At 53.2% G+C, this 15,073-nt stretch overlaps 2 protein-coding genes across 11 annotated transcripts in view; one reads left to right on the top strand and one right to left on the bottom strand.

Annotated features, from left to right (window-relative positions):
* The window catches only part of PRKDC (protein kinase, DNA-activated, catalytic subunit), a 164,200-nt gene extending 162,856 nt beyond the window's left edge, over positions 1-1,344 (bottom strand). For all 10 annotated transcript variants that reach the window (XM_082600986.1, XM_082600989.1, XM_082600992.1 and 7 more), the window contains exon 1: positions 1,184-1,344. In XM_082600986.1, coding sequence (XP_082457112.1) covers positions 1,184-1,337 — 154 coding nt within the window. In that variant the 5' untranslated portion in view covers positions 1,338-1,344. The remainder of the gene's footprint in view (positions 1-1,183) is intronic.
* Positions 1,345-2,421: 1,077 nt separating this feature from the next.
* Positions 2,422-14,497, top strand: MCM4 (minichromosome maintenance complex component 4). The gene is made up of 17 exons (XM_082601651.1): positions 2,422-2,497; positions 2,648-2,717; positions 2,842-2,931; positions 3,056-3,219; positions 3,306-3,407; positions 4,236-4,331; positions 4,414-4,509; positions 5,842-5,980; positions 6,939-7,159; positions 8,671-8,791; positions 9,228-9,487; positions 9,831-10,196; positions 10,648-10,775; positions 11,486-11,693; positions 12,510-12,738; positions 13,158-13,291; positions 13,905-14,497. The coding sequence occupies exons 2-17, from the start codon at positions 2,654-2,656 to the stop codon at positions 13,995-13,997; spliced, it is 2,511 nt and encodes an 836-aa protein (XP_082457777.1). The 5' UTR covers positions 2,422-2,497; positions 2,648-2,653; the 3' UTR covers positions 13,998-14,497.
* The last annotated feature ends 576 nt before the right edge of the window (positions 14,498-15,073 follow it).

Genomic DNA, 15,073 nt, shown 5'->3' with positions numbered 1-15,073 from the left:
TTTCAGCTTTATGAGACCCGTGCTGGGCTTCCAACCACACAATTATAAGACTGACAAACCTGCGCTGTTGTAAACACCAAGCCAGTAGTATGTTTCAGCACCAAAAGAAAACTAGTACACTTTCAAGTGAAAGGACACACCCTGGATATGCAGAGTGAACCTGGAACTGCTTTACGAAAAGTTACTAAAGGAACAAAACTGAACTCCGCGAACTCAGACTAGAAAACACTTACACAATGACGCTGCTGTTTGGTCATTAATTTCCCCATTAATACACCCCTGACAACATATAGGTACTGCACAGCATCTTCTTCAAGACTTTGCTTACAGTATCTCTCCACCTTATTCAACAATGACTTTTTCAGGAAGAAAATCTCATCTACCTTCTAATTAAGCGGACACAACATGAAGAGTCTGCATACTTGCGGCTTTAAAAGGGAATAACACTGGGACTTCCCTGGTGGCGCAGTGGTCAAGCATCCGCCTACCGACGCGGGTTCGAGCCCTGGGCCGGCCCGTGCGCCACAACTACTGAGCCTGCGCTCTAGAGCCCGCGCGCCTAGAGCCCGTGCTCCACAACAAAAGCCACCGCAGTGAGAAGCCCGTGCACCGCAACGAAGAGTAGCCCCCGCTCGCTGCAACTACAGAAAGCCCGCGCGCAGCAACAACGAAGACCCAATGCAGCCAAAAATAAATAAAAAATTTAAAAAAGATTCACTTTCCCCTTTAAAAAAAAAAGGGAATATCACAGATGTTTTCACGCGATGACGCATTTAAAAATGCTGAAATGAGGCACTTTTGCTGCAAAAGGAAAAGTTCTCATCCAGGCATAGCTAAAGAGTTAAAAGAATAGCATGGCTTGCTTCTCAAAAGAAGGAACAGCAAACACAGGGGTTTGGAAAAGGTGCTGGTGGGTTTAGGCGACACTGAGGTGGAAGAAAATACTCTCCTCTCGTTGTCCCTCCCCGCCGCGGATAGCAATGATACCAAATTCGGGTCATTTTCACCACCTTTGGTTTTAAAATACCTTTCCTCTGCTGTTAAGAAAAGAGGCAGCTGACAAACCACTTTTACACACATCACGAATTCCGACCAGCGCGTTCAAGCACCGCCCGAGGCGCCCACGCCGGACCCTCAAGGGCTGCCGGGCTACGGGCTGTCGGAAGCCCGGAGCCGTACCCACCCAGCAGCGCAGGGCCGGAGCTCAGCACGCACTCCTGCCCCAGGCCCCGCAGCAGCTGACAACTGGCCACCGCCGCTCCGCAGCGGTCGGCCGCAGACAAGGACTCCTGTAACTGAAGCAGAGTACGCCGAACGCCAGAGCCCGCGTCCGCCATGACGCCCAGCAACAACCTGCGCGTGCGCACACGCCACCCGGGCCGCAAGTGCCTAGGGGAACTTGGCGGGGGGCGGGACTTCCGGCGCGTGCACACAGCTGCCGGGCCCGGAAGTGCCCCTGAGGCAACGGGGCGGAGTTCTGCGAGGGGCGGGGCCTTAGCGGGCTGAAGGGAGCGGGGTCCTCGGCGAGTACGCACATCGGACCCGGGCGCAGAAGTGCCCCGGGGGCGAGCGCGGGCGCGGGTGCTGGAACCTTGTCGAAGACCATCGCGGAGGGAGCCCTCCCTGCAGGATCAACGGCTTAGACGTGCACTAAAATAGAGGTCGGGGGCTTCCCTGGTGGCGCAGTGGTTAAGAATCCGCCTGCCAGTGCAGGGGACGCGGGTTCGTGCCCCAGTCCGGGAAGATCCCACATGCCGCGGAGCGGCTAGGCCCGTGCACTACAACTACTGAGCCTGCGCGTCTGGAGCCTGTGCTCTGCAACGGGAGAGGCCGCGACAGTGAGAGGCCCGCTCTCCGCAACTGGAGAAAGCCCTCGCACAGAAACGAGGACCCAACACAGCCAAAAATAAATATAAAAAATAAATGCTGAGACTTTCCTAATGAATTAAACTCTTAAAAAGAAGAGATAGAGGCAGGCTTATGAATGTGTGGCCCACAGTACACTTAGCACAATACGTCAAAACTCGGGGAGAATCAGGAATCCAACCGCTCGACCTCCGGAAATAGATGCGGAGGACAGGTGGCGAATTGGAGTTGACCGAGTACCCGAGGCAGAATGGCTCGGGTCAGGAGCCACAGCTAGCCCTTGATAAGGAGGGCGGGGCGGGGGGGTGTCGTTTGGAATCCCAAGGGACACAGGAGCGGCTCCTCCTTAGGCACGCCCTGTAGAGGCCGGCCTCCCCAGATTTCCCGCGAAATCGCATTCCGGCTTCGGACAAGACCACCGGAGCGGGGGAGCCCCGAGCGAGTTGTGCGTAGGTGTCCGGCGCGGGACGGCCGTCCGGTTCCCCCTGCCCCTGCACAGTGGTGCCTCCCGAAAGCGGGGCTGCGCGAGGGCGCTGCTGCGATTGGTGGGCCGCCGCTGGGGGCGGTAACAACGGTGCCGCCGGCGGGAAACCTGGCCCCTGCCGAAGCGGAGCAGGAGCACGACCCTTAGGTGGGGCTGGGTGCGGCCGGCGCGGAAGGCGGGGGTCTGCCGGGGTCGGCAGTGCTGGGGGGAGGGCCGAGGGGCAGGGGGCCGGAGCGAGGGGAGAGGGGCGGGGGTCTTAAGGGAGCGTCCCCGCGAGCCTGCGTCCCTGTCGCGCAGCCCGCCATGTCGTCCCCGGCGTCCACTCCGAGCCGCCGCGGCTCCCGGCGGGCCGCACCCGCTCAGCCACGTGAGTGTCCGCGTGCGGCCGTGCCCCGCGGGGTCCTCGGGAAGGCAGGGCGGGCGGTGCCGTGTCAGCCCCATCCGGCCCCAGTGCCGCCCGCGCCGACGCCGCCGTGCCCATTCCCCCACAGGCCAGGACCCGCTGTCGTCGGGAGAGCCTCAGCCGCTGCCCGCGTCACCCGGCGCCGAGCACCGCAGCCCGCCCCGCGCGCCGCCCCCAGGTGCGCTGCCCGCTTGGGCATCGGGAGCCCGCCGTGCCGGGGGGCCCGGGGGGGCCGGGCGGGGGGGGAGCGGACGCCCCGCGGGGGTCCTCGCCGCGCTCACCCCCGTGGACGCGGTCCCCAGGGGCCCCCTTGGACCTGGACGTGAGCTCGCCGCTGACCTACGGCACCCCCAGCTCGCGGGTGGAGGGCACCCCGAGGAGCGGCGTGCGCGGCACGCCTGTGCGGCAGAGGCCCGACCTGGGCTCGGCGCGGAAAGGGCTGCAGGTGGACCTGCACTCGGACGGGGTGAGTGCGGGGCCGCCCGGGGCGCGGTGGGCCGCGCGAGGTGGGCCGTCCCCCGTGAACCTGCTCCTGTCGCCTTTCCTGTGCAGCCGGCCGCAGAGGATATAGTGGCGAGCGAGCAGTCTTTGGGCCAAAAACTCGTGATTTGGGGAACAGATGTAAATGTGGCAACATGCAAAGAAAACTTTCAGGTGAGGTTTCATTCCTCGGGGCTCCGGAGATGTGGGGGAAAGTACTTGTCACCTCCATCCACGTGGCCCCGGTATTTAGGAGTAGATCTTCACGTGGCTCAGAGTTGGTGGTGTCTTTTTCAGTTTTTAGGAAAAAGAAAAACAGCTATGCTTGTCTCCAAATTCTGACACCGTTCCTAGTTTCCTTTTTTTGAAGTGTAGTTGACTTACAATAATGTGGTAGTTTCAGGTGTACAGCAAAGTGATGTACAGCAAAGTGATTCGGTTATATTTCTTTTTCTAAATATGTTCCATTATAGGTTATTATAAGATTTTTAATGTAATTCCTCGTGCTGTACAGTAAATACTTGTTGCTTTTCTAATTTACGGCTGGTAGTTTGTGTCTGTTAATCCCATACTTCAAATTGATCCCTCCTTCCCTCCCTCCCTCTCCCCCGCTTTGGTAACCATAAGTTTGTTTCCTGTGTCTGTGAGTCTGTTTTGTATATGGATTCATTTGTGTTACTTTTAGATTCCATGCAAAAATGATACATAGTATTTGTCTTCATCTGACTTATGTCACTAAGCATAATATTGTCTAGGTGCACCCATGTTGCTGCAGATGGCAAATTTCATTCTTTTTTATGGTTGAGTAATATTCCATTATGTGTATACATGTATAAATCTGTATGTATCACACGTTCTTAAGCCAGTTGTCTATAAATGGGCACTTGGGCTGTTTCCAGGTCTTAGCTAACTTGAAAATGCCCCCAGCATTCATAACTTTTATTTTGAGTAGTTGCTGGTTCCTAACTGCATTAAGCTTACTGTTTCTCTCCCCACGCTAAGAGATTTCTTCAGCGTTTCATCGATCCTCTGGCTAGAGAAGAAGAAAGCGTTGGCACAGACATTACTGAGCCCCTGTACATGCAGCGACTTGGGGAGGTAATTAAATACACTAACCTGAAAATTCAAACTAGGGGTTGAAATGGTTAGCATGATATAACTTGTATGTTCTGCCCTGTAGATTAACGTTATTGGCGAGCCGTTTTTAAACGTAAACTGTGAACATATAAGATCATTCGACACAAATCTATACAGACAGCTCATCTGCTACCCACAGGTAAGAATTTGCCCTTGAACTTGGGGGACTGCAGTAAACATCTAGAAGATCTGCAGGGTTTCTGGACATTAGGGTTTCCTTAGTAACAGAATATGCCACCAAAGCACCTTTTGGGGAGCGGGGGTTGCCGCATGGCATGTGGGATCTTAGTTCCCCAACCAAGGATCAAACCCATGCCCTCTGCAGTGGAAGTGAGGAGTCCTGGCCACTGGACCGCCAGGGAAGTCCCCCAAAACCTCTTAAAACCATGTTCTGTCTTTTTGAAGATGAACACTTTTCCACACGTTAACATTAGAAATCGGGGGTGTTATTGTTGACAGCATGTCATCGTTTGGTTGGCAGCGTTTCTTAGTACATAAAACAGTGGTGACTCATGATTGACAGCTTGTTGGGTTTGATGACTTAAAACATATTAAACGAAAACACTTACACACACCTGCCTTCCCTAACAGGTTGTGTTAACCATACTGCAGTCTTCTCTGGGCTTAAGGTCAGGCTTTATCAACAAAGCATCAGCTACACTGATTATAGCTTTAGGCTTTGGAGGCAGGCAGACTTGGTTTTAAATCTTGATTTGCTGCTTAATAGCTGTGTAACCTTGGTCCAGTTCCTCAGCTTCCCAGAGGCTGTTTCCTTATCTGCAAAATGGGGGACAGGTGTTAACAAATTGGAATAATTATGATTTAACCCATTTTGGTATCATTCTGTTATGGAAGAAAAGTAAGACATGAAAGTATGAGCTTCTGTTGCCAATTAAAAGCATACAATCATGCCAGCACATCCTGAAGGCACGATTATATGTCTTACCTCATTTTTTTTAAGTTTATTTATTTATTTTTGGCTGCATTGAGTCTTCATTGCTACGCGTGGGCTTTTTCTCTAGTTGCGGCGAGCGGGGGCTACTCTTGGTTGCAGTGCGCGGGCTTCTCACTGCGGTGGCTCCTCTTGCTGTGGAGCACGGGCTCTAGGCGTGCAGGCTTCAGTAGTTGTGGCCCACAGGCTCAGTAGTTGTGGCTTGCGGGCTCTGGAGCGCAGGCTCAGTAGTTGTGCATGGGCTTAGTTGCTCCGCGGCACGTGGGATCTTCCCGGACCAGGGCTCGAACCCATGTCCATGTCTCACCTCATTTAACTCTAGTGAGAAGATGCAGAGGTGAGAGGTTTCAGTGTGCCCAAGGGTTTACAAATAGCATGTGTGATTTTATAGGGTAATGCTTTTGGATTGTGCCGTATTCTTTTTGTTTTTATGCCTTGCTAACATGAATTGCTTTATTAGATTTAACCCTAAGAGAAAAATACAAACACAGCTTAGCACCGTTATACTTGTTTTTAAAGGAAGTTATCCCAACTTTCGACATGGCTGTCAACGAGATCTTCTTTGACCACTATCCTGACTCAATCTTAGAACATCAGATTCAAGTAAGACCGTTCAACGCATTGAAGACTAAGAATATGAGGAACCTGAATCCAGAAGGTAATATTTTTTTCCAGTTTACTAAGATATAGTTGACGTATAGAAGATAACATTTGTAACAGCAAGAAAGTATGTTACGTGAAAGTCACTTCATCAAGGAACTTTAAAAGAGTTGGTGACAGTGATGGTGGTTGACTGTGAGTTGACAGAAACCAGTTGCAGGTTCAGTTACCCCCTATGCTTATGGATCCACCATACCTTTTTTAACTAAACTGAAATTATATAAAAGATGCTGTAACTCTTGATACTTTTCTGTCTTAAGATGAACTTATCCAATTATGATAGTTTTACAGTTATTTTACTAAGAAGGCACTCTCAGAATCAAAGTAGAAGACAAATATAAAATACGATCCCTGCCCTGAAGTATAAGGAGGAAGTCTAGTTTGGAAAGTAAGAGGAGAGACAGAAGAACAGAGCAGGAGTGTCTCAACCCAGGGAGAGACCGAGCATGCTGGGCCCCAGTGGGAGGAGTTTGTGGTGAAAGATTTGGAAAGCAGACCTGAAACATTCTATTGTGTTATTTATTTGGGGAAATGCTGTATCAGGGGCCCCAGTTACTAGTGGGACAGGTAAGTCTCTGAACCCTCCACGTATACTGGGCGTGGCTATGGAGAAGATTATCACGAGGGCGTGGGCTGTGACAGCCATTTCACAGGTCCGGTTGTCCCCAGGCAGCCTCGGGTCGGCCTAGCTTGGCAAGGATCAGTAGACTTAAGGGGTTGAGAGGGAGCAGACTGGTCACAGGAGGGGCATCCCAGGCCAGAGCTGAGGGTACCCAGCAAGATGTTCGTGCTCTGGCCGTAGCGTCTCCCTGTGACCCCCGCCATCCCAGCACCTCCATTCCTCCAGTGAGGTTCTCCCGGGCTGGACAGCAGAGCCAGACCCGCCCCAGCTGGCCTCCAGCTTGTGGAGGCCCACGCCCAGCCGGGACGAGCCGCCCTTTCTCCCCGCCTTGCAGATATCGACCAGCTCATCGCCATTAGCGGCATGGTGATCAGGACGTCCCAGCTGATTCCGGAGATGCAGGAGGCCTTCTTCCAGTGCCAGGTGTGCGCCCACACGGCCCGGGTGGAGATAGACCGTGGTCGCATCGCTGAGCCCTGCGTGTGCGAGCGCTGCCACACCAGCCACAGCATGGCGCTCATCCACAACCGCTCCGTCTTCTCCGACAAGCAAATGGTGCGTGGCCCCCGCCCCCCTCCACGTGCCCCATCCCGATTCTGCCCCAGCCGGGTCCTCAAAAGCCGAGTGTAACTTGTCCACTCAAGCAGCCCTGAAACCATGCTTCCTGGTGGGTTGAGCAGCTTCATTCCTCCTCGGAGAGCAGGTGTGTTAGAGGGCGAAGCTGGGCACTTGGCATGCCTGAGGCCCCAGCCTTGGGCCAGCAGCACAGCTGCACCGCCCACGGGCACCTGGGCGCTGTGTTCCACACTTGTCGTAGGGGAGGAGTGCATTCTCCAACTGAACATCTTAAGTTCAGTGTCATTCGTGATTTATTAAGTCAAATTTAACACAAGATGCTTCTATGGGAAATACTTAAGATTGTAGGATATAAGAGTGTATACAACATTAAGAACAGTAAACACCGTTTGATTAAATTCTGTCGTTTGGCAATTCTACCACTGGTAAAGAATGGGCTGAGAAGTTTTGCCAAAGTTTTTCTCACAAACTATTGCCTAGGGAGTTTGACCTTACAGCCCTCTATTCATGAAAAATTTTAAGATGCAGATCAAAATGCCAGAGAAAGGCAGAAAACCATTTATTTACTGCAATTGTAATGGTATAAAGTATGCATAAGGAGTGAAGTTTTTTTTATTTGTTTTAATGTTTAAGTAATCTTAACTTTAAGTGGAGAGAATGAGTTCAAAGTATAGGACAAGAGATAGTTTCCCTTATTAGGAGTCACTAGGAGAACACTAACACATATGAAAAGCATCCACTTCCTTGCTGATGGAAGGGTCATCGAGTTGAGTAGCTTTCTCCTCACGTGGGCACCAATTCCTGGGCCTGGATGCTCCCAAGGCTCTGCCCGCAGACTCGCTGCCGTCCTTCCGGCTCCTCCAGCCTGCCTCGGGGCCCTTGCGCTTGCTGTCCTGTCCCTGAGAGCACGTGGCCCCTCCCTGACAGCCTCTCCTCTGCCCGGTGGTCACCTGGTTTGAGAATGGCCTTCCCTGCCCTTGATGGTGGGAAGCGCAGCCTCCACCCCCGCCCCTTGCTCCCTCCTGTCTTCTACCACCGCGCCTGGCACTGCCAGGACTGTGTGTCCCTCCACTCTGGGGCAGAGTCCCCAGCACCCGGGACGGAGCTTGGCAGCTGCTCGGCAGATGCTGTGGGTGAGTCGATGTCACCAGGAGGACAGGCAAGAGTCTGGGAGGCACGGTGACCTGAAGGGGGGGTGCTTCTCCACCCAGAAGTGCACTGGGAGCAGCGTCCAGAAGGAACTAGAAACGCAGGCCGACGCGGATGCAGACGTGCCCGCCACAGCCTTAAGACGGGGAAAAACAGCCCTGGCATCCCCGCCCTCATACGGGGCAGCCTCTACACGAACAGCCGCCTCAGAACGCGCGTCAGGCTGGGTTTCCAGAGGTGGAAACAGCGAGGTCCCAGGGGCAGCAGAGGCACTGCCGTCGGAGTGGCTGGGTGGGCAGGGCTCTGGGCCTGTCCTGAGGCGTCTTCTCCCGCCCTCTCAGATCAAGCTCCAGGAGTCCCCTGAGGACATGCCCGCGGGGCAGACGCCACACACGGTCATCCTCGCAGCTCACAACGACCTCGTGGACAAGGTCCAGCCTGGGGACAGAGTGCACGTCACAGGTGAGGGGCTCCAGAGTCAGCCCTGTGACCTGGTCGGGGGTGCCTGGCCTGGGGCTGCTGTTTCCAGCGCCTGCCTTTGACCTCCGACACGGCCCCTGCCCAGACGGTAGGCTGTCTCCCTGTTACTGTCTGAAATAACTTATGAGCGGCCTTCAGTATTTGAGCTCTTTGGGTTTCCTTCCTTTCTAGGTTTTTGGTACGGGATTTAGGTACCTTCTTTCAGGTAGTTATTGACAATTCCTTACATTCGGTTTAAGAGAAATAAAACTTCTGTTTCAAACTGCGATGCATCGAACACAGACGCGAGCAGGTGGCGTGTGGAGGCAGTGGTCCCGGGTCAACCTCGCTGGCTCTGCTCGGAGCCCCCCAGAGCCCCGCCTCCCCCGTGCTCCAGGCCGAGGTCCGGCAGGTGAGAGTGTGTCCTCTGTGCCCTCAGGCATCTACCGAGCGGTCCCCATTCGCGTCAATCCCAGAGTGAGCAACGTGAAGTCTGTCTACAAAACCCACATCGACGTCATTCACTATCGGAAAACCGACTCGAGGCGTCTGCACGGCCTTGACGAAGAAGCAGAGCAGAAGCTTTTTTCAGAGAAGCGTGTGGAATCGCTCAAGGAGCTTTCCAGAAAACCAGACATTTATGAGAGACTCGCTTCCGCCTTGGCTCCGAGCATCTATGAGCACGAAGATATAAAGAAGGTAACTGACTGATGTGCTGCTCCCTTGCGGCTGGGCTTGAGAGCTCTCAGGTCGGACAGTGTGGATGCCCCGGAAAGGCTGGGCCTCGGCCCATTGGGCCGAGCGGGGCCCGCCGCCTGCCTTGGCTGTTGGTGACGAGAATGGTCCGCATCCTCGTCTCGTTTCCAGGCACAGAAGCTGCCCGGGGTGGGTGGGGTCCGGGCACCTATGGCACCCGTGCCCCAGGGCTGACGCGCAGCTCCTCCCGTCCTCTGATCTCTTCACTGTCACCCTTTGTCCATCTGACTGCATCTCAGCTGCCAGCGGCAGGTGAGCACTGAGACCTGTCTGTCCGCCCATCCAGGGAATCCTGCTTCAGCTCTTCGGCGGGACGAGAAAGGATTTCAGCCACACAGGAAGGGGCAAGTTCCGCGCCGAGATCAACATCCTGCTTTGTGGGGACCCAGGGACCAGCAAGTCCCAGCTGCTGCAGTACGTGTACAACCTGGTCCCCCGGGGCCAGTACACGTCCGGGAAGGGCTCCAGCGCCGTGGGCCTCACCGCCTACGTCATGAAGGACCCTGAGACGCGGCAGCTCGTGCTGCAGACTGGCGCCCTGGTGCTGAGCGACAATGGCATCTGCTGCATCGATGAGTTCGACAAGATGAACGAGAGCACACGCTCCGTCCTGCACGAGGTCATGGAGCAGCAGACGCTCTCCATCGCCAAGGTCAGTCGCCCGTTCTGTCCCGGCGTGGACACAGTTGGGGTGTCGGGGGGCTTGAACCTCAGCATCTGTGGAACCTGCAGCTTGGGAAACTGGCCGACACTTCTGTTAGGTCCCAGCTCAGTCTGAGTATTTTCCACAGGATCCTCTTTCCTCCTTTGCGCTGTCCTAACCCTCTAATGTGTGGCGCTCGTAGAACTTGAGTTTGTCCTAATGCAAGGGGTTTGGTTACTGAAAAAGACACAGTCGCAGCAAACGTTCATCTACAGCTCGGTCCTTGGCCTGACTCAGCGCTCAGGGCTGTCCCTAGTGGGACGCCTGTGCAGAAGTCACCTGTGCCGGGTGACGTGGCTCGTGGTGACGGCAGATCCCTGGCAGAGGGCACACAGGCGGAGGTGGCTCAGTTCCTGCCAGCCTCGGGGCGAGGTTTCTAACCACACTGTCCCTCCGCCAGGCTGGGATTATTTGTCAGCTTAACGCCCGCACCTCCATCCTGGCAGCCGCAAACCCTGTCGAGTCTCAGTGGAATCCGAAAAAAACCACCATTGAGAATATCCAGCTGCCCCACACACTGTTGTCAAGGTACGAAAACACGTTTTCCTAGAATAGATGGTCTCACTTTGCTCATCTGTGGAATGTTCAGGGTGAGCTTGAGAAGGAAATACAAGGCAGAACCCAGCTAATGTCATAAACTCTTCAGGCCAACGCAAAGTCTGCACATCTGCATGGTCACGAGTTTTCCAGGCAAGGACGGTGTGTTTTTCTGCCCACCTTGATGTGTACTCGTTTTTTGGAGCAATTAGGGCCTTTCACCTTCATCCTTTCAGAAACCCGCCTCTCGCTGCTCTCGGCCTTAAAGCCGCTGTAGAGAATCAACAAAGTGCAGAGAGCGGTTTTACACAGTAGATAGGGGTCTGAAAATTAAACTTGTGGAAGGGGAGTCATGTGGTCCATACTTTTTCTCAAAGGTAGATATGTTTAGATTTTGATTACTTGACTGTTCCAGCAGATAGTTTCTTCTCCCCAAAAGAGTTGAATATATTTTCATTCGCATCTTCCAGTCTTCAGAATTACAGCAGCGTTTCCCTTGGGAGCATCTTGCTTCTGGCTCAGCTTTCAGTGCTCAGTATTCCTGGGCAGAAGGGGCCTGCGGGGCAGGGGCAGGGGAACTGGAGGCCCGGGCTCCTCAGGCCTCCTGGGCAGGACACGCCTCCCTCCCTTGCAGGCCCAGGGGTCCACTCACAGGTACGTGGGTGTCCCAGCTGGGAAAACTGTTTACGATGTTTTCTCAGGTTTGACTTGATCTTCCTCATGCTGGACCCTCAGGACGAAGCGTACGACCGGCGTCTGGCTCACCACCTGGTGTCCCTGTACTTCCGGAGTGAGGAGCAGGCACAGGAGGAGGTCATGGACATGGCAGTGCTCAGGGACTACATCGCCTACGCGCACAGTGCCGTCCTGCCGCGGCTGAGCCAGGACGCCAGCCAGGCACTCATCGAGGTACCTGCGGCCAAAAGCGCAGCTGGGTGCCGCTCAGCCTCTAAAACAGCCTCTGAAACTTCTATAACTGTCTTCCCTCCTGTGTTGCAAAATCGAGTTTTCCAAATGTAGAAAGGGGAAAAGGATTCATTTCTACACATTGTGCACACTCTTTTTGTATTTAAATACTTATAAGCACAGTGTGTTTAAGACCAGGACACCTGAGTTGAAATATAGGTGATGCTACTTAGCGACTTTGTAATTCTGGTTTCTGGGCTGCATTTGCTCGTTTCTAAAAAATTAAGTATTTTATGTACACTTCTTAGAACCTTTTAAGTGGGCAGCGGTGCATGATGACACATACGCAGTAGACATTGTGACACTAAGAAGGTGCCTGGTGCTTTGATGGGCTTTACATCCTGACAAAGCCCTGAAGATGCTCAAGTGAAAGTTACAAGTGATAACGTCTCTGTCCTCTTGAAGGAATTACGTCATCCGTGTATGGGTGTAGACAGTTTACCTCTTGCGTGTTGCCCCACTAATCCTCGGCCTGCTCCTCGCAGGGGTGTAAACGAACAGACCAGAGTCCTCAGCCGCCCTTCCCAACGCCGCGTCCTCTGGGTGCCGGGCTGCGCACACCCTTGCTGCCCAGTCCCGTCCTAAAGCTGCACCCGTGCCTCCCCCAGATGAGGCTCGAGGCCCAAGGCTGGACCCGCTCTCGCTCCCCTCAGGACCTACCTGCCCAGGGGGTTATTTAACGGGAGCCCGACTGGCCAGAGTCCAGGCGCGACCCTGAGGTCATCGTGTGAGGAGTTGGCGTGTCCCCTGTCTCGCCAGGCTTACGTGGACATGAGGAAGGTCGGCAGCAGCCGAGGGATGGTGTCCGCATACCCCCGGCAGCTGGAATCGCTGACCCGCTTGGCCGAAGCCCACGCAAAGGTGCGGTTTTCCAGCAAGGTGGAGGCGATCGACGTGGAGGAAGCCAAGCGCCTGCACCGGGAGGCCCTGAAGCAGTCGGCGACCGACCCGCGGACGGGCATCGTGGACATCTCCATCCTCACCACAGGTGGGGCTGCGCGGGCCGGGGGCGCCGCCTTTCCCTGGGCGGGCCCTCTGAGCACGTGACAGGGGTGCTGAGGAGGTGGATGTTGGTGCACCTGACCTGGTCCTGTCCTGCCTGCCCTCCGGGCACCGCGCCCCTGGAGGAGCGGTTCGGTTCTTCCCCAGCGAGCGCGGCCCCGCTTCTGTGCGCATTGCCTGGACTGTCTCAGTGGAAAGGAGCAGCTATAAATAAGCTCTTCAGAAACTGGGAACAGAATTCAGAACTTGCTACAACTGTCCCCCAACCTTATTTGGTGACGTGACTAAACAGTTTTTTTTTTTAAAGAGTATAGTTGATTTATGACTAAAGAAATATTAGTGGAAGTTTGAAACACTTTTGCTTCCTTAGAGCAAAAACGTCTTCACTTATTTCTTTTAAATCAGGAATGAGTGCCACCTCTCGTAAACGGAAAGAAGAGTTAGCTGAAGCTTTGAAAAAGCTTATTTTATCCAAGGGCAAAATGCCAGCCCTGAAATACCAGCAACTTTTTGAAGATATTCGGGGACAGTCTGATATAGTAAGTGTTTATGTGTATATTTTGTTTAATAGAGTTTTCTTTTCCCTTGATGCTGCTTTAAAGTTTTTTTCTATTTTTTTTCCTTCATTTGTAGTTTAAGTAATGAATTGTTTAAGTAGTTACAGATAAAGAAGAGAAGTGAGATCACCACCCACCATCAGGGAATGATCGCAATGAGAATTTTGTTGGGCTTTCAGTTTTTTGTGTGGATGTGGATGCATGGTTTTGAGCCATGTCAGTTAGTACTCTTAGCTTCATCTGTGATGCAGAATCCACTTCGTGACTCGCTCACTTTATCTCACGCCTCCCCCGCCATTTACTTAACCATTTGGTGGGCACTTAGAGCGTTTGCAGCCTCTCCTGCTGTTACAAGGAAAGCTGAGTTCATGGCAAGAGCCCTGCTGGTCGGGTCCAGTCTTGCCTGCTTCCCTAACGCCCTCCCTTCCTGGCCCTTGGCAGGAAACGTTTGCCACTCCCAAGACGGAGCGTTAAGACGTGTGTACAGCCACCAGGAAGGAAGGAGACTCTGGGGGTTCTTTAACTTGGAATTGTGTCTCTAAGTGGGGAGGGCAGCTCCACGTGTAAGGTTCTTTTTCTCTTCTCTTCCCCAAAGGCAATTACCAAGGATATGTTTGAAGAAGCGCTGCGTGCCTTGGCGGATGATGACTTCCTGACGGTAACTGGGAAGACGGTGCGCCTGCTCTGAAGCCCCACGAGGAGCGCTGGTCACTGCCCTGCCGCCGGCGGGAGAAAGAGCCTCAAAGTCATTACTTGGCTGCATAAAAATGTTCTAACCTGGGTTCAGTTTTCCTAGGGAGGCGTATGTGTTCATCTTTTTAACATTTTAAGTAAAGAGCACTGTGCCAGTTTATGAGCATGGTATAGTACGACTGTTTTCTTCAAGTGCCGTTTCTTTAACACCAGGTTTGAGCTGTGTGTAGGTACAGACAGCAGGGTGCAATCTTCTCTGGAGACAGCGGTCTGGGTCATGGTTTTGTGCTGGACTTTGTCCTGGCCGTTGGAGTTGCTTGGGTGCTCCTGTCCCTCCTGTGGGGAGGTGCACGGCCATCGCTGTCCCCACTGAGTCCTCAAAGCTTTTTCTCTCGGCTACATGAGGCTGGAAATGATGGGGTTCCATGTCACTGCTTTCTACTGCTTCACCCTAATATGTAAAACTTTTTCCTCAATAAATGATAGAATAAGTAATACTTGGTTATCAGGCATTATTTTTCATTAAGAAAAAAGCTTTAATAAACACTGCTTTCATGGAAATTCATGACAGTAAGTACTTTGTGTAAGTCATAAACTCACTAAGATATAATACATTTCATCTTATTCAAAAGTTATTTCAATTCTAGCAGTCATTCTCATAAAACCACCATAGGCTGAAATCTCAGGTGGAGATACTATGGTAACAAGTAATCTCTGGAACATTCAAGTCTCCATGAGTTTGGCCTTTTTTAGAATCAACATTCATTAGCAAAGCATTCACGGAAAGTGATAGATCTAACTGAGCGTTTGAACAGCCTTAAAATGCTAACGTGGGCATGGGATTCAGAGGTCATCTGAGCAGCTCCGGTGGTCCCCATTCTGTCCTGGGGGTCACAGTGCCTCGGCGGCAGTCAGGCTGGGGCATCAGAAGGTGTGAGAGATGAGTCTGAAATGAAAACCACTGAATCTTCTGAGTAGAACTCTGTCCGGTGTGTTTGGACGCTGCTCACGCTTCCAGAATTGGGCAGAGAAGGGAGACCGTTGGGGAGAGGAGTCTGAGGCCACACGCTC

This window comes from Mesoplodon mirus (genome assembly GCF_964341445.2).
Source record: "Mesoplodon mirus genome assembly, chromosome: 16".
Taxonomy (NCBI): domain Eukaryota; kingdom Metazoa; phylum Chordata; class Mammalia; order Artiodactyla; family Ziphiidae; genus Mesoplodon; species Mesoplodon mirus.
This window is presented reverse-complemented; position numbering and strand designations above follow the sequence as displayed.

Coding starts and splice junctions, on each gene's coding strand:
- MCM4 (XM_082601651.1), top strand. CDS start 2,654: ATGTCGTCCCCGGCGTCCACTCCGAGCCGCCGCGGCTCCCGGCGGGCC. Junction 3,408..4,235: donor CATGCAAAGAAAACTTTCAG/GTGAGGTTTCAT, acceptor CCCCACGCTAAG/AGATTTCTTCAGCGTTTCAT. Junction 11,694..12,509: donor CCAGCCAGGCACTCATCGAG/GTACCTGCGGCC, acceptor CTGTCTCGCCAG/GCTTACGTGGACATGAGGAA.